The following is a 24,364-nucleotide window of genomic DNA, read 5'->3' as shown; positions in this document are numbered from 1 at the left end:
AAGTAAGACATTTGCAATAAAGAATTCAGCCACTAGGTGTCATTCTGCATTGCATATCTGACTAACCGAGAGACAAAGAAGGGGAGTCACCTTTTGGTTTATTACTGCAGTCCCCCCCACCCATGCCACTTCCTTATAACTCTTCCCACTCCAACATTATCTGCAATTCCAAACACTCATTCATACCTCTAGGAGTCGGCATCCCTCTCTGAGCCCCACGCGCTCCGCTTCTGAGCCTGACCTCACCCACTGGACATAAATCCCAGTTGTGTTTCCTCCAAGGATGGAGATGTCCCCAGACAGTCCGCTGCTGTGGGGCGCTGGGACATCCATGGGCCCTGTGTGAGGCAGATGCACCACAACAGACCTGAATGGGGAAGGAAGACAGCACGGACTTAGACTCTGGTACCTCTCATTCTCTGTTTTGCTGAGCAGGATATGCGGCTGGGATGGACCTGGGGCCCTCTAGATGTTGCTTGGACTACAAATCCCATAATCTCTGTCTTACTGGCCATTCTAGCTCATTGGAATTGGGAGTCCAACAACTTTTGGAAGAACCACAGCTTCTGGTTGAGAACAGTATGCTGGACTTGGGCTCTTCATGCGTTAGAACTCAGAGCAGGCACTGGTGGAGTAGATGGACCAACAAGTCTATAAAAGGCAGCTTTACATGTTCCTGTCTTCACAACCAGGTGAAGCGGTGGAAGAAGCAGCAATGGTTGAAGGACCCAGTAGCAGGGAGGGGAGATGAGTCCTGGAAATGGATGCCATTCAACTGCGGGCACAGACCTCACAGAGTTACCCAGCGTGGCTGCCCCACCTAGGATCCCTGCATTCATAGGGCTGCCTCTCCAAACCATCAGGGAGGCAGGAGTGTTTGTTTGAGAAAGGGAAACAAACCTCCTGGAGAAGTCCTGCTTGACAGAGGTTCTAGACAAGCAGATTTCTGACTTTGCCCTGGTGTAGGCACTGCTGGAAGAGGAACGGGATCTGGCAGATGAAGGAGTGTTGATGGCACTTCCTGAGAGAGAGAGAGAGAGAGAGAGAGAGAGAGAGAACAACAACAAGTTACCATGGGCAACATGCAAGGATTCATAAGCACCTTTCATCTGAAAGGCATTGAAGTCATTGGGCCGGGGAAACCCCAAGCTCCAGAGCCGCATTTAAATGATCCAGCTACATGGGCAGCTGGCCATGTAGGTTAGGATTCACACAACCCCACCCTCAACAAAGTTATTAGGTCACTTAACACCAGCTCAGTTGCGCAATGGACAGCGGCAGAGAAAAGCCAGAGAGCTAGAGTAAGGGCAGTGAAAGTTCAGGATAGGGGCTGCATGCCTCCCTCTCTGACCCTCAGGACTCTTCCTAGGCCACACCTCCTTTGCAAGCCACGCCTCCTCGGTGGCCCCGTTGCACACCCTCATTTCACCTGGCTGGAATGTGTCCCCAAACTGTGGTTATGTATCCAAGCTTGCCTGAATGGAGAACTGGGTGTGGGGGGGAACCTCTGGCTTTTGTGTGTTGTGAATGTTAACCTACATTCAGTGCTCTGCCTCTGGTCCTGTGCCTCTTTCTTCATGCAGTTCTTGGGCTGAAAAAAGGTCCCCCCACAAACACACACCTGAGCTAGAGTAATCTCAGAAGAGACCTTTCCGTATATAAGTTCTGGAGAGCAGTGTATCAAGCAGAGTGGCAGGCAAGCGAAAGGATGGTCAGCTGTACTCCACCAATACCTAGATTGGATTCTTCCAAATGCCCATAAAAGGAGGCACCAGGGCAAATCCAGGAGTGGATTCCCCGAGTATGTTGGAGTGGACTCTGGGCAAATCTCCCCACTTTCCAAAGCCTCCGACTGCAGAAGCCAGACACTCTTTGCACACGGGCCAACTGCCCCAAGGAGTCGCATTGGTAGAAAACTCCACAATCTAGCCAAGGCCTGAGATATACAGTGGGACAGGCGTTGGGAGATTTACAGCCTGTCACCAAGAACCGATAACAGCCTGAAGCTGAAGCATTTATCTCTTCCGGTTCCCACTCCTCTGAAACTGAATCAAATTCACTGTCAGACAAAAACCCGCTGTAAATTAAACACACCAGACCAGAATAGCCTCAGAACGATGTGCTGGCGAGACCCTGGAGGTGGATCCCAAGAGCTGGCAGGGGAAGTGTGGGGCAAGGGTGCCCCCTCGTGGGCACACGGGCAAGCAGCTGATTTGGCAGGGGGGAGCCCACAGCTCTCAAGAAGAGAGGCTCTGTAACGCAGGGGGTGGGGGCAGGAGAAGGATTGGCAATACCTGTCAAGTCTTCCAAGCTGCCAAAGGACCCACAGGACCAACTAAAAGTACAAAGGAAACACAGAAGGGATTAATTCAAAAGCATACAAACATCAAAACCATCCCTCCACCTTTCTCCAGTGTTCTCTTGATGTCTTTTGTTGCATTTGGATCCTTCCCTGTCTCCAAACAGCTCAGGGTGGTTTGCACGAGGTTCCTGAACAGTCAGCCGTCCCAAATACTAGCTGAGGACAAAACAGGCTTAGCTACATTAGGTGGGACTGCCTGCAGCACAATCAAGCCACTTCCAGGGCTTATCATTGCAGAGATGCTCATAGATGCAGCCCTAGAGCCAGCTTTTGCATCCCTTCTCATAAACGACAGCTGCTCATCCATCCTCCTGCACACAGACATCATCTGGTCCTACCCAAAAAGATACCCTACTTTCTCCAGAGAGGGCATATTGAATTCACCCCACCTTTCCTCCCTTGCATTTATCCCTGCGATCTACTATAACTGGTGCACCCGTATCTCCCTAGCTGCAATGAAAACCTCTTAGGTCCTCCACATTTGCTGCCTGCCACCCTCTTGCATCCTACAGCATGCACAGACCACGAGGTCTCAGGTCCTGCCCACGGAGTCCCTTTTTCTTTCTACCTGCCTGTCGGCTCCTGTCCCATGTAGACATGGGGAGGGGGAAGTTTGAAAGGGAATCTTCTCCTGCTCAAAGAAGGCTGGCTGCATTTGGAGTCAGATCCAGCCCTTTTCAAGCTGCACTCAACTCAAAATGGGGTTTGTTCCCCCCCCCCTTCACTGCCTCCTTGCTCTCCATGACAGCCCCACCTTTAAAAAAAGCTTTATGTCCAGGAAACAGGACAGTGGGAGAGCAGAAAAGGGATAAGAGCCTGGGATCCGTGATGGGAAACTATGAAAAGAGCATCATCACATCCAATGAAAGGCCCTATATGGCTACTCTACTGCCCTCCTACACAGATTCTACCTCCCTCCTTCTCCCCCTCCCCCCCTTAAGAAGCTGGAGACTTGGAGAAGGGGAAGAATTGGGATTTTAAAGCATTCACGTTCAATGCTTTAAAAAAATCCCTTGAGGTTTTGCCTGAGGCTGAAGACACCAACATGTAAGAGAGAGTGCCATTGCGCTGGGATTCCAAGTTTCACCTCTTGATGGGGGTCGGTCCGTCCTCACGCTGCCTCCGAAGAATGGAGCCAGTGCAGGGGGGGAAGGGGAAGATGGAAAGGCGGTTTATTTCTCTCTCGCGCTCTGGAGTCACTTCCTAAGGAGAGGGGAGAAAAGACCTGAAAGCCAAAACGCCACACGCACCACAAACTTCCTTGTCTCACTGTTCATCAGCGAGATTAAAACCTAGTAAACTTTAAAGGTAAAGGTAAAGGTAAAGGGACCCCTGACCATTAGATCCAGTCGTGGTCGACTCTGGGGTTGTGGCGCTCATCTCGCTTTATTGGCCAAGGGAGCCAACATACAGCTTCCAGGTCATGTGGCCAGCATGACTAAGCCGCTTCTGGCAAACCAGAGCAGCGCACGTAAATGCCGTTTACCTTCCCGCCGGAGCGGTACCTATTTATCTACTTGCACTTTGATGTGCTTTCGAACTGCTAGGTTGGCAGGAGCAGGGACCAAGTAACGGGAGCTCACCACTTCGCGGGGATTTGAACTGCCAACCTTCTGATCTGCAAATCCTAGGCTCTGCGGTTTAACCCACAGCGCCACCCGCGTCCCTAGATTACTTGATTCTTTTAAACTGGAGATGCCAGAGATTGAATCTGGGAAACGTTTACATGCAAGGCATGAGTTCTACTACATTCTGGCTTTATCCAACCCCTCTCTTACCCCGTTCTGGCTTATACAGTCATCAGGGAAGACGACATCCAAGACGCCTGGCGTATCAACCACTCCACCCTCCAGCGATGGAGGCTTCTCTACCATGCTCCAAGTGCTGCTTAGGATGGAGCAAAGTGAATGGGAGGAGGAACACATCTGCAGGGTGGAAAAACAAAAGACATCTCAGGGGTCAGCTCCTCAACGAGAGAGGTGGCGCTGTTGAAACTTGGCAAGAAGCTGCCCTCTCCAAGCTGCACCTCCTGCAGTGGTTCTAGGGGGGGGGTCATAGGAGAGACCACAACACCTCTGACCACAAGCCACTTCAAAGGTTAACTGCACAACTGAAATTAACCAACACACAGGCTGCACTCCTATGCTCACTTACTTGGCAGTAAGCCCTAATGAAAACAATTGAGCTTACTTCTGAGTGAACACACACAGGTTTGCGTGGTTCAAAAATATATGTGCATACGACAGGTAATGAGGCTCCCTGAAATCACACCATCTTCAACACTCTTGAGCTATTGTTTGTCTATCTTGGGCAGGTGGAGCTGCAACCAGAGCTATTCTGTTAGCTAATGGTAGGAAAGCTTCCACTACGGATGGCATGAAGGCACATGATTCAGCTACCTTGCTGAAGCAAAGCAGGTGTGGCTCGAGTTAGGGCCTGGATGGGAGACCACCTTGGCCTGCCACATCAAGCTCCATAGAAGAAAAGCAGGGAAAAGACCCACTTGAATTTGAAGATTGAAAGCTGGTAAAACTGCAAGTTTGCAGTTAAGGGCCTAAGTAACAAACCAAGAGCTTGACGAATTCTCGGCTGCTAGTTTACCTTCAGCCCATCCCCTTAACGTGCAAGGAATTCTGTCCTTCCCTCCTAACTTTATTCCACTCAAGTCTAAGCTGCCGTGCCTTCCCTCCTTCCAAAACATCCACCTTCTCCCCTTCCTTTCTGCCCAAAGGCTTTCTCCTCTTTTCAAAACGCACCTTCTTGCCCAGGCCCCTGGTGCAATGGCATCGCTGCACCTGAGCCTCAAGGGTGCCAATCTTGCCCTCGGCCTCTGTGAGTCTGCCCAGCAGCTCGTCCCTCTCTTCCTCCAAGGCCCGGACACGCTTGCGGTACTGGTCCTTCTCAATGAGGATTTGGGAGTATTGCAGCTGAACGCCATCTCGGCTCTGGATTGCCTGAAACAAAACACATTCCAGGTGGGGGGGTGGTTGACATACCTTGGGAAGGTGGGATTACACGCAGACAGATGCTTTCTTCTGATTTTGTTTTTTGTATACTGTAATGGAGTATACAAATTAAGCAACTTTGCATGCCTCTGTTTATCTTGCACAGCTTATCGGTTCTGCTTTCCATAGCCAAGGGACGGGGACAAGGAGTTACCAAGAACAATAATGCCCCGCCCTTGGCTACCACAAGGTCCTCTTCTGCCAACCAGGTGCCATCTGTATGCATTGGTGCCTTAAGGACTAGAGAGCCTGCTTTCTAGAGAAATTTTGGGTTGCACCAGAAGCTGAGCTCTGGAGCTCAGTATCATATCCCGCACTTACGGACTACAAATTGCAGACAGGTACGGCAAGGCTCACACTTGGCAGGTAGGGTACAAATCCTCAACTCCCTGCAGCTTCAGGAATAGAGTGGGGGGGCGTCCTCCGCATGATGCCTTCTAATGGGAGCACCTTCTCACTGGACACTGCTGCCCTAAAGATACTGGTGGACTCCCAATTCCCATCAGCCACAACCAGCATGGCCAATAGTTAAGAATGATAGGAGCTGGAGTTCAACAACAGGTGGGCCACAGGTTCTCTCCACTGTGGCCCAATGCAGTGAAGAGCTTTTCAGCCACTGCCTTATATGGTGACATAGGACTAAGGAGACGAGGAAGCCACCAAAAAGTTCTCCATTCCAGTTGGCCTCCTCTGCTTCCATATACTTTTCTTAGCATGCCTGCTCTCTTCACTAGGTCCATTCCTTCCATTTTGGCTTCTTGATTCTCATGACTAACTACACCAGTACCACTCGTCCTCACCTAGTAACCCAGAATGATAGTAGAGGGATTCTATCTCTTATCAGGGGCCCTTACTTCTAGCATAAAGAAGCAGCTCACCTGATCTCTTTCCTTCTCAATCTCCTCTAACTGAGCCAGCACGGTATTCATTCTGTGTTTGTACAGGTCACAGTTCTTCTGCAGAGTTTGGTGCTTCAGCTGGAGATCTTCCTTATCTTGCAGATACTGGAGAGGTGGGTTGGGGGAGGTGAGAGAATCCAGAGGGTTACATTTTCAAGGAATATATTTAGGGCTTAAAACTGCTGCAGGTTTAGACCTGCAACCTGTGCAACCAGATCTGTAACACATCAAGTGGGAAAAAAAGGATGCATGTGCAAATATTTATTGTCACCTCTTTGCAAGCACACACAGCTCAACGTACACCAGCTAATGGGATAGAGAGCCTGGCTTTGTGGTAGTAGCTTTGAACAGGGCCAATGTCAGCAGTCAGCATTGATGGGCAGCTGCCAAGAGCCATACCCGGTGATAGCACTTTGGTCCTGTTCCTCTTCTTCCTGGCTACCTCTGCTTGTTCACCTTCCCCTCTCCAAGCAAGTGAGCAGCGGCAAGAGCAAAGGAAGGGGCAGCATCCACTCATTTTGCCCTCTCCTTCCGGGCAGTGAAGCCCAAGAAGGGTCATGGCACAGCGGCAGAGGATCCGCTTTGCATGCAGACGGTCCCAGGTTCAATCTCAAGCATCTCTGGTACAGCTGACAAAGAGACCCCTGTCTGAAACCCCGCAGAGCTGCTGCCACTATGGACAATACTGAGCTAGATGATGCTATGGCCTGTCTTGGTATCAGGCAGCTGTTTCTGCGAAGCAGACTGGGCTGCGGCCAGAGAGAAGGGGAAGCAAAAAGGCCATAGCGAGGAGGGGACCCACTTAGAGAACGGTGATTCTTGAGAGCAACTTGGTGAAGGGCCCTGCAAAACCTGGCTGAGACATTAAGAACTGAATGCATTCAGACCACAACTGCATCAAAGCTTCCCCCAAAACAGATGCCCAGGGAAGGGGCAACTGACCTTATCTCTCAGCTCCTCGGCCCACTGCAGCTCATTTTGCACAGAGTCCAGTTTCTGGCACAGCTCCTGCCGGTCTGCTTGTGCTTCCTTCCAGTCGTGCTCCAGAATGTCTAGAAGGATCCTCTCAGAGCCTGGGACTGGACCTTCACCTGCTACCTAAGCGACAGAAATGCAGAATCACCCGTCTGGTGGGATGAGCAGAATTAGGGATAGCATGATGGACAGAGAGAGAAACAGCAGTCAACACTTGCAGGGTGGCTGTTTTCAGTATCTGGGGAATATATGTCATCTATATATACTTTTTTTGTTTTATAATTTCCCCCACCACAAACTGCAGGCGCCTCTTACAATACAAACTCTACACCATTTTTTATGCCAGGATTCTGGCCTAGATGGGCCACTGGCCTGATCTGGCTGGCTCTTCTTATGTTCTCAATGCTGGGAATTCTAGTTTGGTGACTCCCTATCCACCCCCTCACAGAACTACAAATCCCAAGGTTTTCTGGGGAAAGGAATGATGGGAGGTCTGCAGGGTGGATGTGCCCTAACAGCTGGTTCACATGTTAGCTCTGTTTGCACGTAACATGCCGGTAGGGATATCCAAGATACTGAATGGAAAATATACCCTCCATCTCAAACTAAAGAACCAAACTGTGAATGATTGAAGCTGTAATGTCAAAATGTCGTAACTAAGCAATGCTTTATGGTTCATTAGGAACACGGAAAGATGGGGTCACGTCTTCCAAGATAAGAACCTTATAATTTCATGCTTTATGGTCCCTGTTCCTAAAGTACTCCAAGTTTAAATTACACAGTTTTAAATGGCAATATCAACATTTTGCTGAGCATGTAATAGATTTATATAACGAACTGATTCTATCCAGATGCTGCCTCCTCACCAATCAATTTATTTTTACATCCCCAAGTTAAATTATGTCCTCTCCTGGTTAAACCTTTCTTCTTTGGGGGCTGGGGGGTTGGAAATAATCTCAAACTGAAAATGTATTTTAAACATTTTTCTCCAGGTTTTGCAAATAAGCTGTGTATCGTGATATAAAGTCGTACAAACAGCATTTAGGGTGGAGAGATAAGAGGTCTGTGATGCAGGATACCTTTTTTTAAACAAAACAGGGGGAAACGGTAAAATAATGTGTTCACATACTATCCGTGGGTTAAGATTTTGTAACCCAGATATCAACAGGCAGCTTTCATCTCCTAAACAGTCACAGCTGTTGAAACCACCCATTGGTATTCTACCTACATCTCTAAGCCAACACTAGACGCCCTTCTTTTAAATAGATTTTATTCCTCTTAGCATTTTACTAGTGCTAGAGCTGTGATCTCTCCATGAGAAGCATTGTGGTCGCCTGGGTCAGCGTCAGGACCAGCCTTGCTGCAGGAGATTTGTCGTTCACCATTTTCATTCGACCAGAATTGTGGCGGTTTGATCAGCAAACAAGGTGAAATTAGGGAGCTTGAAAACAAAGGTGAAAGTTTATTTGGGGCAGGGGAAACAAAAGGTTCACAAAAAGCAAGGACCGCAGCATGAGAATAGGGCAGCCTTGCTGGTGTCCAACCCTTCGCTTGTTGGAGGGCCACACGTAAAATCAAACATCTAGCTAGATAGCAGAGAGAGGTAGAGGCAACAGAGATGAGGCTAAAGCACTGTGATGGGCAGGTGTCTGGAACCAGACTGCCCAACAGCCTGCATCCCACAAACATATACCTTCTGCACCACCTCCAGGTGTTGTTAAGACTCCAGCTCCCATCAGCCACAGCCAACATGGCCAAAGGTCAGGGATGATGGGAGCTGTAGTCCAGCAACTGTTTTTGCCCATCCTGAACTATACCAACTGTCCCAGGCCCTTTTGTTCTTCAGGTTGCCCTCAGGTCCTGCTGGGAGGCTTCTTGCAGGCATCTGGTTGGCCACTGGGAGAACTAGATGATCCAGCAGGGCTGCGTATTTTAATTTTCCTGGGACCTTCCACATTCAAACCATATGCTCTGCCTTTGAGGTATCCCCGTCAGACTGGAGAAGGCATTGCTGGACCGAGAAGAACTTCCTGCACGCAGAGGCTGGCTCTTACCATCCAGGAGAAGCTCAAGTTTCAGTGGAGAGACATTAGATGCAATTCAGTACAGCCCCTCCACAGGTTAGCATTAAACATTTTCAGCAAGTACCTGCAGCCTGCTCTGCAGCTCCTGAAGCGAAGCTATCAGTCTCTGGTTCTCTGCTCGCAACTCACAAATAGTGTCAGCAAGGCCACGATCCTCCACTTCTCTCTGGGGAGCTGTCAATGCCTGCTTCCTAAGTAGGGCGCATTCTTCTTCCAGGCTGCTGACCTTGCATTTCATCTGGTCTACCTGAAATATAGGAAACAAAGGCCACAGCCGCTCAATCCCCTTTTCTTTTCTTTTCTTTTCTTTTCTTTTCTTTTCTTTTCTTTTCTGATTTGATTGATTGATTGATTGATTGGCAAGCTGCCTTTGAAGGATTAACTTCTTCAAAGTGGTTCACAACACTTTGAAAACATAAAACGATGTAATTACAAATTATAAAGCCGCAGTCTAAAACCCTCAAACCTATCAAGTGATAATAAAGACAAGGGGATGAACTAAGCATGAATGAATCTGAGCAAAGTGAGCTTCTCTCCCCATAACCCATCCTACGATTCTGGGGATCGGGATCAGAACTTCCAGATCAAAAGGGAAGGATGCCAAAACATCCACTTCTCTTTTTAGGACAGGCACTCAATATCTCTGATTAAGAAGAATGCCAAGAATTAGATAAAATAAAAAAATTCCTTCCTGTAGCACCTTAAAGACCAACTAAGTTAGTTCTTGGTATAAGCTTTCGTGTGCATGCACACTTCTTCAGATACACACTGAAGAAGTGTGCATGCACACGAAAGCTTATACCAAGAACTAACTTAGTTGGTCTTTAAGGTGCTACAGGAAGGAATTTTTTTATTTTGACTATGGCAGACCAACACGGCTACCCATCTGTAACAAGAATTAGATAGAAATTGGGACTGATCAGCTATTCCTAATAGCCTTGGGCCATTCTACTGGAGTAAACATCAGGGTCCTATAAGGATGGCCTTCTCCTCGTTCCCAACCCCCGGCCTTCTTTTCATGTTCAATGGCTCTGCCTTTCCCTTTTCCCAAACTGGGGGAGGAGTAGAGTCTTGCCAGATGCCTGGACAGCCTCAGATGCAAAGCAGACGACCAGGGTTGATCTGACAAAGTAGGTTTGCAATTTTTTCTTGATTTTATCTTTTGTAAACTGCTTTGAGGTTTTTTTTAACAAGAAAGTGGTAGATAAATTTTATGACATATGTCATATTGTTTGGAAAACAGGATTGCAAAACCGGGAGGGGGGTTGCTCCTTTGTAAATGAAATTAATATGAAAACAGAAATACTCCAACTTAGGCAGGATCAATCAGGTTATTCTCTCTCTCTCTCTCGGCATGGGGCAGTCAGTGTGGCAGTTGTTGCTGAACTACAACTCCCACCATCCATGACCATTTTTCCAAGTTGGCTGGGTTGACCGTAGTTGTAGTTTGACAACTGGAGGACGACCCCTTTGGCTATCTCTGCACTAGACCCACATTCCACATTGTTTTGCATAGTGCAGTGACAGAAAGTGCAGTTGTGGTGCAAGATAAACAGGAAGGAGTACAGGATACAGGTAAACAGGGAGGAGCAGTTTAGGTAAACCCAGGAATGAAGATGAAGACGATACCGCAGGGCAACAGTGAGTAAGAGCTCTGTGGCAAGAATCCCAAGAACCAGAAGACTATTATTATTCCAGATAAGAAATTATTCCAGATAAGTAAAATCAGATCAGAACAGATTAGCTCATAGTGAAACTCTCCTGTCTCGGAGAGAGGAAAGAGGTATGTCAGTTGCTCAAGGTGAAAGCCAGGTGACCAAGCTGCAGCCCTATAAACTCCTTCAGGTATTTGGAATGATAAGACTCCTTAGGATGTGGGTTTATCACCCAACCGTTTAAGCTTCCAACCACTTTCTAACCAGCATCTCCTTAGTGGCCTTACAAGGTCAATTAAAGGTCCATTCATGTTTTTATCTCACCTGGAGTACCTACAAATTTCCTGATGAGTCATCAGCTGGGAAGTGATTGGGAGCACAAAAACAAGCAGATGACACATCTACATACTAAGCAACAAGGGGGGGGGGAATCCTAAACTTGCCTTGCATGCATAACAACACACAAGCACACACGAAACCTACTATGCTTAAACCACAGTACACCAAACTCTTTATCTGATTAAAACAAACGTGGAAAAGATCAACGTTCTGCCCCATAAATCACAAGAAGGGCAAATAAAGAAGTTTTTATCTCTCTCGTGAGCACACACACGCACACTAAACCATTTCACATGAACACAGGTTTTAGCAACAGCAAATAAGCATGAGGCTTTCTTTAATTGCTGCTCCATACTGATATTGCAGATCTGGGTTGGTTTTGCTAGGCTCATATCCTGACTCTGCCATGAGCTCAGCAGAGGGCCTGGGGCAAATTCCTCTCTTCAGCCTCAGCCTCCGCTTCTGTAAAATGGGGGTGACTAGTGGGACTTGCAATAAAATGTTGCAGTGCAAAAATGCTTCTTCTTCAGGGTTCAACACTTCATTCTGTTCCCCCCATCCACCTGGTTTTCTTTATTTCCCACCAGGCAGCCAGCATTTGACAACCACTGATGCAGCTCAGGCAACTGCCGGTAGATTTCAGAGCTTTTTAATACTGGCACCTTTTTTGGTCACCACACCCCATTCAAAAGGTACTGAATTACAGCTAGAAACATAGAATCAGGAGTGCACTTACAGCGGTTTTCCTTTGCAGCCACAGCTTGAAGTCAAGACACGGCTACAAAGGATGGCTCTTTTCAGATGCAGCTTGAATTAAAGAGGCTGCAAAGAAAGAATCTTCTTCAAAGCTACAGGTTTAAAGCTGGAACACCTGACATCATATCATGTCAGCTGATTGACAGGTGAGTAGCCCTGCCCAGCTGCCAAAGTGGCCCTTGGAAGGTGAAGGAATTCTGGGTCCAACCTGCCAATCTGATCCAGTTCCCTACCCATGGTATATTTGATAAAACCAACCTTACCCAACTGGGAAGTTTTAAGGGAATTACTGATATAATAATAATAATAATTAATTAATAATAAATTTATTATTTATGCCATGCCCATCTGGCTGGGTTTCCCCAGCCACTCTGGACGGCTTCCAATAAAAGATTGAAATACATTAAAACATCAGTCATTAAAAACTTCCCTAAACAGGGCTGCCTTCAGATGTCTTCTAAACATGAGATAGTTGTTTATTTCTTTGACATCTGATGGGAGGGCATTCCATAGGGTGGGCGCCACTACCAAGAAGGCCCTCTGCCTGGTTCCCAATAACAATAATTTATTATTTTACATGAAGCATTTTGAATACTGTGATCCACTATAAAAAATGTCAAATATTGTAATTTTAATTGCTGTTGGCATCCTATCCTGAACCTTTAGGGACAGAGTGGGAAATGTGGAAATAATAAAAATAATCTACAAGAAGAATGACATGTTATATACATCTTCCATTGCGAATAAGTGAAGGCAGACATACACGAACGTACCCTAGAGGCAGCCCCTCACTTTCTGATACTTGCATCCTACATGAAAAGATGCTCTGCTATAAACACAAACGAAGCCCCTTTTCAGTTCATTAAAGAGAAGATTAAGAAGTGCCTTAGCCATGGTCTGCGTATTAATGCCTTCCTGGAGCAAATGTGAAAGTAACTACAGGGCTCAGATCTAACCAAGGAAGGCGAGGACTGCCGCCATCAATCATTTTTACGGCATCATCAATATGCATAGGGCTTTACGGAGCAAAATAGCAGACAGTTGCTTACTCCACAGTGGCCGTGCCGTACAGGGGGACAAGTGGGAGAGATAATAAAAGGAAGGGGAGGACAAGAGGGGAGGGATACAAACACAAGAGAAACCACAAGACAGCAAGCAAACAGGTGTATACATATGCCTAGATTAACTGAAGGGGGAGAGAGAGCTTTGAGAGGAGCCCAAGAGAATACAAAACTCCCAAGGAGGGACTTGGAAGGTGAGAAAAAGCTGGCTGGGAATATTTGGAACGTCAGGAAATGCTATACCTGGTAAGACATATGCCTTGCATGCAGAAGGAAGCAGGTTCAATCCCAGGTGTCTCCAGTTCAAAAGATCAGGTGAGGTGATAGACCAGGCATAGGCAAATTTGGCCCTCCAGATGTTTTGAGACTACAACTCCCATGATCCCTAGCTAACAGGACCAGTGGTCAGGGATGATGGGAACTGTAGTCCCAAAACATCCGGAGGGCCGAGTTTGCCTATGCCTGTGATAGACCCTTGGCCTGGAGAGCTGCTGCCAGACACAATGGGTTGTTTCCAACTCAGTTATACTCAAGGTAAATCTATAGAAATCAGTGAGTTAGTCCTGTTTAGCAACGTCAATGGGTCTACTCAGAGTAGGGCAAACAGGGGCTACATTCCAAAAATGTCCAAGACTGACAAATAATCTGACTGGGTATAAGACCGCTCCCTACCCCAGTAAACCTCAGCTTAAGAATTATCGTGTTATGAGACTTGCCGGAGAACACAGCTACTTCTCTATAATTCAGAACCTTTTATTTGTACCTGGAGCTTTTCCTAAAGTATATGCACGCTCTGGCCTTCATGCAAAAACAGCAGCCTGGATATTCTCTTATGACACCAGTCCTCCAAAACTGATTGCACAACAAAAGTTCACACACCCATAACATAGTGACATTTGGAAAATATAAGGCGTTCCCTTTCCTGGTACAGTGGTACCTTGGTTTAAGAACTTGATTCGTTCTGGAGGTCCGTTCTTAACCTGAAACTGTTCTTAACCTGAGGTACCACTTTAGCTAATAGGGCCTCCCACTGCCACCGCACCACCATTTCTGTTCTCAGCCTGAAGCAAAGTTCTTAACCTGAGGTACTATTTCTGGGTTAGCAGAGTCTGTAACCTGAAGCTTCTGTAACCTGAAGCGTCTGTAACCTGAGGTACCACTGCATATACACTCCTGTGTTTCTTGGAATCCATTGGTGGTGGCATTCATTCCAAATCACTGCATTCCTTTGCATAATTTCCTCGAGCACTACTCTGGGGAAACTTTTTTAAACCTTCAAACATGAGACAACAGTCAAGCAACTCGCTGGCCTGCCTTCAGACACCTTTCCCCTATTTCCCTATAAAGGAGTGGCTGGCAGGCCGGGGCCAATGAAACCAAAGCACCTACATCCAGGCAGGCAGTGCATCATTAACACAGTGATTCCTGGCACATGGAAGCAGCCTTGGTTTATCTTGGGTGTGCACACCTGTTTCCATTGCCCTGTTAACACCTGCATGCATTCACCAATAGTCCCCACCTCTCTCTTTCCCCCTGCTCTCCATACCCCCAGCTGCAGGTCCCGGCTTCGGAGAACAGCAGCGTTCTTCTCCTCGCACAGGTGGGTGTAGCGCATGGCCAGCATGTAGTTGTCGTCCTTCAGCTTCAGCAGCTCCATGCTGTGGGAGTCCCATTCCTCCTGGAACCTCTGGTAACGTTCCTGCACCTTCTGCAGCTTCTGGAGCTGCTGCTTCAGCTGGGCGCCCTCCTCCTCCAAGGCCCGGTTCTTTGCCTGGAGCCCGTGTTCCTTCTCCAACTGCGCTCTCCGCTGAGCCCTCATCTTCTTTACCTCCATGATCAGGAACTGAGTCAGGCCTTCATGGCCCTCCTCGTCTGGAAAGCAAGAGGATGCTCAGCAAACTGGGCACATGGGGGTTACAGCCAACCAAGTTTCCACTCACAGTAGACCCACTGAAATTAATGGGCCTATGTTAGTTAGTGGGTCTACTCTAGGACTCGCTTTGCAGATAACCCATGGACTCTCAAGGGCCATAGCTCAGTAGCAGAGGGCCTGTCTTGTCTGCAAAAAAAATTCCCAGAGTCAATGTTCAGCATATGCAGGTAGCACTGGGATGAGCCTCCTGCCCAAAAATCAGTATTTCCCAACCCTGGGTCTCCAGCTGTTTTTGGACTACAGTTCCCATCATTCATGACCACTGGTCTTGCTAGCTAGGGAGGATGGGAGTTGTAGTCCAAAATCAGCTGGCAACCCAAGGCTGGGAAACACTGGTGTAGATCAAGAGTGGCCAACCTGATAGTCTCCAGAGGTTGTGAACTACAACTCCCATCGGCCCCAGCCAGAACGTCCAAAGGTTATGGGAGTTGTAGTTAACATCTGGGAGTTGTAGTTAACATCTGACTGGTAGTCATGTTGGCTACCAATCAAGTAGACCAGGGGTTCACAAATTGTGGTCCGTAAGCTTCATATAGGTGGCCCATGGTGTGTCTGTGAAGAACAGGGGGAGCAGCAGATGTGAACAGCGGGCACAGTGCATTTAGTATCCATATGGATTTTTATTTTATGTTGTATTTATGGAATTCACACTGTAATACAATACAACATATGAAATAAAAGCAGCAATAACAATGCAATTAAAAATCATGCCGCATCTGTCACAGCACATCACAACTACTGCAACAGGCAGGAGAATCATTAAGTGGTCCACCAAGATCCTCAGCAATTTGCAAGCAGACCACGGGGTGGAGGGAAGTTTAGGAATAATAATTAATAATAATTTATGATTTATACCCCACCCATCCGGCTGGGTTTCCGCATCCACTTTGGGTGGTCCCCAACAGAATAGTAAAAGCACAATAAAACATTAGACATTAAAAACTTCCCTAAACAGGGCTGCCTTCAGATCTCTTCTAAATGTCAGATAGTTGTTTATTAACTTGACATCTGATGGGAGGGCGCCACTACCGAGAAGGCCCTCTGCCTGGTTCCCTGCAACCTCACTTCTCGCAGGGAGGAAACAGCCAGAAGGCCCTTGGAGCTGGACCTCAGTGTCCAGGCTGAACAACTGGGGTGGAGACACTCCTTCAGCTATACTAGGCCAAGGCCACTTAAGGCTTTAAAGGTCAGCACCAACACTATGAATTGTGTACCAGGCCAAATGGAGCAACGGTCCAGCAGCTTGCTATGTTTCTAACCAAGGGCAGTCAAATCACACATTAACAGGACGAACATGTTCACCACACATTGGCTGGCATTTGCAGCAGCAGACAATGCCACATGTGGAGATATTCCTTTATAAACATACACTGGGCACGTGCCAGGAAGATGCAGTCCAACTGAAGCACCCCACTGCGAGTACACAAACACACATCTCTGCTTCACACTTTGCGGCCGTCACAGAGTGGGAGTTGGGGTGCTGCTCCTGGCACCAGTGCTGCTTGTCAAGAATGGGATGGGGCAGGGAGAGGTGGCGGCGAAGGCAGCGGAAACACCAGGTTGGCCACCACATGCCCATTCACCCTGCATGTGATTCCCAGGCACTGACCCGACCCTGACCTGCTTAAGCAAGCTGTCAGCCTCCTGTGCAAAGGAGGAGACTTCCACAACTTCTTACCCAGGATCATTGAGCAACGCTGAACTGGCTGCTTCCCCGTCAGCTGGGTGAAATGCTCAGGGTAATAGAACTCCAGGGATTCTAGGAATGCTTCGTAGCCTCTTTTCCCTCGGTTTCGCAAGATATCCATGAGGAGTCCTGCGGAGGAAGACAATAAATAATAACAACAGAACAAATGTGTGCCACACGATCAGCAGCGAGCCGAACCAAAAGCCAAGCAGCTTCAAGTATCCAAAGATACTACTCCAACCTTCTCCCGCTGTCCCAAAAGCATGCAGAAGCTGCTGGATCTGGAAGGCTTGAGCCCAATTTCATTTCAGTCTCCGTCTCCCTGCGTGAGTCTTAAGCCCCATTTTGTAAAATGGGAACAACAAGAGCATAAATCATAGTGATTGTTGCGTGGGTAAGGCAGAGTGAGGGGGAGAAGGAAAGGAAGAGAAAAAAGCTCTTTTCATATTAAAATGCAATGTGAAGCCATGATAAATAAAAGCAATAAGCCAGGACCATAGAGACATGTGTCTGGGATCCATTCCTAGATTAGGGCGTTGGGCCAGGACTGCTTTATACAAAGCAAGCCCCCACCCCCAGCGCTGTACCTTCCATGCGAGTTCTTAACTTCTCTCACCTGTCCGATTGCTCTTGCATGGAAACTGGTGGGGACTCAGCACCATCTCTTCATCCTGCTCATCAATCACACGGCACTGGCGGAGGTATGGAGTCAGTTTGGCTGGGTTGAGAGAGCGGGTCAATTTGTGCCGGACACTCTCAATCTTTTCCCACAATGCATCTTCTTCCTCTCCTGCCTCCGAGAGGCTTTCGTTTACTATCTCCTTAGGCCCTAGGGGTGCACAGACAGGGTCATTAAATTTGAACCCGTTGCCCCTTTATGAGCTTTCAGCCAGTCTTCCGTACTTACAATCAGGATGGCTATTTCCCACCCTTTCAGAGCGCGCTCCTGGGTGAATGGAGAATGCCAGCCTTAGGACAACATGGAAGCACATGTCTGTTTGTTGTTCTTACAGGGAGCGCAGTGATGTGCTCTTATGTATGCAATATAGAAAAAGTATGGGCATGGATAATGAAGGAATTGGCATTGAACATGATACCAGTTCTTGGGGTGCTTCCAGGCAGCCAATTTACCAAGCATTCATTGTTACTTGCTAGCACAGAGGTTAAATGTTGCTGCATCAAAGCGAATAATATTCCATGTTTTCCAGAGCATTCACTCATCACCTTCCTTACTGGGGGGGGGGGGAGTCTGACCTTTTGGGGAACTGCAACCACACAACCTGAATTTCCTGGTATGTGGACTGAATCTCACCTGAAAATAGTGACAGCCTCCAAGCAACATTTGACTGCAAAACCAAACCCAAAGGAAGAAACAACAAAGCTGCTGCTGCTGCTGTAGTGACCAGATGCTCCTCCAGACAAACCAGTTTATTCAGCATTCATCCCAACTTGCTTGCTGTTTATTGAGCATGAGGTCCGAAATGTTTGTGGGGTGGTTATACCACAGTGAGTATTCATCCTGACTTCCTTGGAATCATTTAACTCACACTTCTTAGTGTTTTTTTCTCATCAGTTTCCTAATTGCAAGACATCTGGGTTTTTTATTTGTTTTTAAGTAGATTTGTTGCACCACTTTAATTACAAAAGCCTAAATTTCCAGCATCTGACTGATTTCCTCCTACACACTATTGATGGTCTGGAAGTCGCCCAGAAGCAACAGAGATAATCTCCCTGCCAAAAGGCCTTTACAACGTCTCCTCTTTAGCATCTTTCAAGTCCCTTCTCAAAGCCCACAAAGAAGGCAACCATCTCCAACCTGGTGCCATAGGGCCAAAAACTCCCATTGTGTTATGTGTCCAAAACATCTGGAGGGATCAGGTTGAGGGAAGGCTGGGTTAACCCTTTTGTTCTCATTTACACCTGAGAACTAAACAGAAAGAACTGCATTTGCTCCCATTCATCTTTGTTACTCTTGCCTACGGTGGCCATCTGCCCTAATTTCCAGAAGACAATCCTCTGTCTGAAGGGCGATCAGATGACAAGTCCAGTGGGAAAACAATGAATTATAAGGGAGAGCAGAACCTTGAAATTGCCCATCAGCAACAGGGAGCACCTGAGTGGCAGACCAAGCAGGCACACAGGACACCTGGCCACAATCTTCCTCACTATGGCGAGATGTATAGCTCAGTCGGTAGAGCATGAGACTTTTAATCCCAAGATCGTGGGTTTGAGCCCCGTGTTCGGCAGAAGATCCCTGCATTGCAGGAGACTGGACTAGATAACCCCCACGGTCCCTTCCAACTCAACATGACACCATGAAATTATAGTAAATGATTACTAAATTTGTATCTATATAAATCAGGGTGCCCAAACTTTTTTTTAAAGAGGGCCAGATTTGATGAAGTGAACATGCATGAGGGCCATCCAAAGTTGTTGAAATAAACTGCCACAGGGTACAGACCAGTGGGCCGGATTAGATCCCCGAAACGGACTTTGGACATGCCTGATATAAATAGATTAGCATATCCTTGTTTATCCTCTTCAGGTGCTGATGCATTTCATATTTTCCCCTTTTTTGCCATGCATTGACATTGAATTACTAAAAGGACACCCTGCTCTTCCTCCTCTGCACCCTTATGGAAATTTTTTTAAGCAGGTGTCTCAGTTTTAGTCTATAAACCATCATGTGTATTGATAATGCTGCGTAACAGATAAAAACATGCTGAGACCATAAGGAGAGCCCTGCTGGATCAGGGCCAATGGCCCACCTGCTCCAGAATCCTGCTCTCACAGAGGCCACACCCTGATGCTTATGGGATGTCAGACCTGATTGCATGAACACTCTCCTCCCCAGGTGTGACTCCAAGCAGCTGGCATTCACAAAAGTGGACCTTGTGCTGAAGAAGCAGGAGCCTCGCCTTCTCTGGCACTGCCCACCTTAAGGCAAACCAGAGCACTGTTGCCATCAACCGGCAAGCCAAACCAGCAGGAATGTGAGAGCGTTTAAAGCCCCCCCCCCCCCGAAAGGAACCAAGTTGATAAATCTGATCGCTCAACGACAAGTAGACATCCCCAACTGTTTGGTAATACGGACACACACAAAACACCTTCTCACAAAGCACTGCCTACACTCCCTCCCTCCAAAGCTTAAAAATGGCAATCTTTACATGGGCAAAGTCAGCACTCTCCAGGGAACAAAACTGCCATCACGCCATCAAACAGGAGCAAATCCCCAACCTCAGGGCCTCCAAAGCAGCCCAGTATCAACATTGCTCATAACAGCAGGCCTGAACCTGACCTGCAGCTCCCTGGAGCTCCATTTCCCCTGCCTTTTCTAAGAAATTGAAGATTAGAACAAATACGTAATGCAGAGCCCCAGAGTCAAATGTTTGCTTTCCCACGGAAACCTCTTTCAGCAAACACCAGTGTTGTCTGCAAGAACAAGAAACCAAGCCTTTAGTGTTATCAGTCCAATCCTGAGGATTCAGTTTACAAACGTCGCAAAACTGGAAGTAGTGTCCTGGTTTGCAAACTTTACCTTGGTCTAAGAATGGAATCCGAACAGCAGAAGGGCACCGGTGGCGGGAGGCCTCATTAGGTAAAGCGCACCTTGGTTTAAGAATGGTTTCGGTTTAAGAATGGACTTCCAGAACAGATTAAGTTCGTAAACCAAGGTACCACTGTATATGAATATTTTTGTAAATAAATAAAATGGACATATGGCACCCAGTAGGCTCCAAGTCATGACCAGAGCTGAATTCCTTAAGTAACTTAAAAGGGAACTTTTACACAACTTATTGTTTGACTTAAAGGCCTAGCTGACCTGTCTGCAAACTTAATATTGGTTTTATAGCACTTTTCATTGTCACAGTTTCTTCCGAGGATCAAGGAATTGAGCTACTGAAAATTTTGTTAAGAAATGTCTTCGCTGCTGCCAAGCAAAGCATGTGAAACATACAGTGCTGTCCACAGGAGAAGCAGACTGGGTGGTTTCCACTGCTGACTGGGGACGCACCCCAAGTTTCGCTGACTAAGGCAGCAGGAAAGCCAGAGCTCAGAGAGGATGGACTATATAGCTTTTTTTGTACAGCATCTGCTTTGCATGCAGAAAGCCTCAGGTTCAATCTCTGGTGTCTCCAGTTTGTGCTGGGAATGTTCGCTGTCTGAAATCCCAGACAGCAGCATGTAGTCAGTGTGTAAACAACACTAGCCAGGTGACTCAACTCAATATAAAGGCAACTTCCTATGCTCCTCTCTCTGCCTAACGGTAGGGCTGGCCCCGCATACAATATTACTAAATACAGTGGTACCTCTGGTTGCGAACGGGATCGATTCCGGAGGCCCATTCGCAACATGAAAAGCCCGCAACCTGAAGACCGTATCTGCGCAGGTGCGCAGCGAGATTTGGCACTTGTGCGCATGCGCGAAGTGCGATTTAGTGCTTGTGCGCATGCCCAAGCGGCGAAACCTGGATGTAACCCTTTCTGGTACTTCAGGATCACCATGGGATGCAACCGAAAAAAATGTAACATGAAGCAAAAGTAACATGAGGTATGACTGTATCTAGACAAAACAGGGATAATGGATTGGGGGGGCGGGGTGAACAGCGACTGGTGAGGAGAATTCTAGGCCGCATTCACACAAACACTCAGGAGCATTGAGTATTCACCATGAAGAATTCAAGGTACTGTATTGTCACCATTGCAATCTTTTAAGCGCCAGATGAGGTGCTGTGGAAAATAGGATGCTGGACCCGAAAGGTTCTTGGTCTGATTCAGGAGGGTCTTGCTATGGAACAATGTTCTGAGTAATACAACTTTATACGTTCATTCATTAAGGTCAGCATTCACTCCTTTGTTCTAACATCTCAATAAGCCCATTGGCGGTTGATAAAGATAAGCTAAAGAGATGGCACTGACTGATCCTAGACACACATTCTGTGGTATTAATAGCTGCACAATAGGCTGGCAGCTATTGAGCACCAAAGCTCCCCTTTGAAGCTAAAGAAAGCTGACAAACTACAGTTTGCCTGTGACAGTAAAAGGGGGGAATCCCATCCCTCCTTGAACTAAATGCGAATAAGTGTAGCTCTGTTTCTCCCCATCCCGGCTGATTAAGCAGGGCAGGGCCATTCCAAGGATGAGTCATCAATCTCAGACACACAAATGACCTGCTGAGTCATCAGTCGCAGGTCTTGCCTCTTCCCCCCCAGGGCAGGTATTTCCTACAGTGGCTTCTCTGCCATAAATCCCAAGTGACTTATGGGGTTATATATTTAAGAGAGGAAGGGAGAGGAAGGATGTCTCCACACATACACAACTTCCATATAGAACAACTTCAATCTCAAAATAAGCCAATCAGCTCTGCAGCCCGTTGCACCTCCACTGACCCTACTGGCTTACCTGTCATGCTGAAGAATCACAGGTAGCACCAGCCCAGGATAAAAACTTCAACTTTGGCGACTGCTTCTGATTTCTCCCTTTTAGTTATGATATGCATCTGTGGGTCATCTCACTTTCCGGGAAGGGTGGATTATTCTAAGTACAGCTGGCAACAGAACAACAAAACCCTGTGTTATTTTCTACAGCAAGGTCCTTCCCTTCTGTTTCATTAACTAATTCTTAATGACATGAAGAATGGTTCTTTTCATCTCCACACATGCAGGCTCCCCCCTCCCCGCTCCCTTTTTCTCTTGCTCTGTCCTCACGCATCTCTCTCCCTGGGTGTGTCATCTCTCTCCCTGGGATTCCTGTGTGTCCAAAGTACACACAGTAGAAATGCTGCCAGCCCACCACAAATCTCTGAGTCGATCAAAGGGAGGAGAAAACTGTTTTGAAAGTGGCACAGTGATTTTAACTTTTCACTGCCTCCTTAAATAATGCCACTGCTCAAATATTCAGTATGGCCAGATGCAGCTCAGCGTGGGCTATTGGAGGGATCCGAGGTGGCAAAAACAGTTTACAGGATTCAAGAGATCTTCATTTAAGCCAGGGGTCTATAGGACTTGCTGCACAATTTAAGGCTCTGCACACACACACCCCTCTTATTTTGCATCCAGTGCACTCCCATGGCTGGTTTTGAAAAACAGTATATGCACAACATTAGCCACAATCCATATCTATTCTGTCTGTATCCTGTCATTTCTTATGACATACGGCATTTTGATGCCTTTCATTCCAAACTGCCTTTGATCCAAACTGAGGAAAAAAAGAACAACCTAGCTGTATTTTAAGCTGGCAACATGTGCGCAGCCTAGATCCAGCACTGGGAGAATTTAAAATGAGCATACATCTGACCATGTGCAGACATGCTCCTCCTTCACAAAAATCAATTACAGGTGGCTTCCCACGCACATACTACTAGCACGGATATTGAGGAAGGTGGAGAGTTCAAGCTCTCAGGGCAAGGGGAGTGCCATTCCAAGCAATCTTGGGCCTCACTGCAAAAATTAAATACCACTCACATCACTGTAGATCTATAACTACACACACAATTACTTAAATAACACTATCTCTATGCAGGGGTGTTAGCAAAAAAATAAATACAAAAGCCATTTCTCTGTTCCCAGGGATCTAGAAACAGGCGGGGGGGGGGGGGCAACGGAGGGAAACAAGAGGCAGGGTTGAAAAGGAAGGAAAGAAACGCGAATACAGTATTTCCGATTTACATACTTACATGTAGGATACTTTGCAGTAGGGCTTGGGACCATCAGCCACACACACTCACAATAAGGGTCTCAGGAAACATTCCTGGGTATCACACACAAAGTGTACCTGCAGGCCTGGCCCCGCACACTCATTCACCGGCTTCCTCTGTGCACCATGAGGACTATCACCTTGAGCTGAGCGGCTCATTAATTCCACAAGGAATCGGGCATCCCCAGGAACAAACTCCCGATCCGGAAGGAGCAGCCGGGGGAGTTGGTCCACTTTCCCCGCTCCGCGCGCGCCCTTTGCCTCCCTCCGCGCCTTCTTCCGTCTTAGCCCCGCACCCGGCCCGCCTCTCGCCCCTGCATACTCTCGACTACTCATCCCTTGCACACACACGCACGCACACCTGGCGGGAGCAGTCACCAGTCACCAGCCTGGTCCCGGGCCGGAAAGGGGGCCGGGCTATAGGCAGGCAAGGGCAGATTTGCACACTGGCGTTTGAATGGAGGAATTCGCCCTCTGAGCCAAAACAAGTCCCAGCAGCCCCTCCGCCGGCTCAGGAATGCGCGCCGTGTGGATGCCATTCCCCGGGGAGAGACAGGCGCTCGCCCGGGGGGCGGGGAGGACGGCGGCGAAAGGGAGCGAGGGACCCCGAAGCCAAGAGGGTCCGAAGGGATCGGTCCACAAGATCTCTTAGGGAACACATGTGCTTCCTCCCTGCTTGGCCGGTGGCGCGAAGGGGCATTTAGCCATCACGTAGCAATGCCTAAATGTTTCACATCTTGTATTATCCTGTAGAGGAGGTCCGTGTTGTTGTTATTCCTTTCTGTGGATTTTTCATTTTTATTTTATTTTTGCGACCTCTTGGCACCGGCAGCGTTCAAGCAAGGGGATTTGTCGCTCAACAGGCCCATCGGATTATAGGAGCAGGTTGCATTTGGGGGTGGTTTTTTGTTTT

General features: G+C 47.6%; 1 protein-coding gene across 3 annotated transcripts in view; it reads right to left on the bottom strand.

Moving 5' to 3' along the window:
• CARD10 (caspase recruitment domain family member 10) overlaps nt 1-23,781 on the bottom strand; it is a 40,862-nt gene extending 17,081 nt beyond the window's left edge. The window contains exons 1-14 of one of the 3 annotated variants that reach the window (XM_082241411.1): nt 23,432-23,781; nt 22,159-22,303; nt 17,373-17,585; nt 16,748-16,885; nt 14,683-15,008; nt 9,390-9,572; nt 7,209-7,364; nt 6,246-6,371; nt 5,119-5,316; nt 4,141-4,287; nt 3,450-3,565; nt 2,295-2,335; nt 901-1,021; nt 187-367 (exon numbers count right to left, since the gene is read on the bottom strand). In XM_082241411.1, coding sequence (XP_082097537.1) covers nt 187-367; nt 901-1,021; nt 2,295-2,335; nt 3,450-3,565; nt 4,141-4,287; nt 5,119-5,316; nt 6,246-6,371; nt 7,209-7,364; nt 9,390-9,572; nt 14,683-15,008; nt 16,748-16,885; nt 17,373-17,585; nt 22,159-22,165 — 1,953 coding nt within the window. In that variant the 5' untranslated portion in view covers nt 22,166-22,303; nt 23,432-23,781. Of the gene's footprint in view, nt 1-186; nt 368-900; nt 1,022-2,294; nt 2,336-3,449; nt 3,566-4,140; nt 4,288-5,118; nt 5,317-6,245; nt 6,372-7,208; nt 7,365-9,389; nt 9,573-14,682; nt 15,009-16,747; nt 16,886-17,343; nt 17,586-22,158; nt 22,304-23,431 lie in introns of those variants that run through there. The other 2 variants (XM_082241412.1, XM_082241413.1) reach the window with 2 other exon arrangements.
• Between the last annotated feature and the right edge of the window lie 583 nt (nt 23,782-24,364).

The sequence above is a fragment of the Podarcis vaucheri genome (assembly GCF_965113315.1).
Source record: "Podarcis vaucheri genome assembly, chromosome: 10".
Lineage (NCBI taxonomy): Eukaryota > Metazoa > Chordata > Lepidosauria > Squamata > Lacertidae > Podarcis > Podarcis vaucheri.
This window is presented reverse-complemented; position numbering and strand designations above follow the sequence as displayed.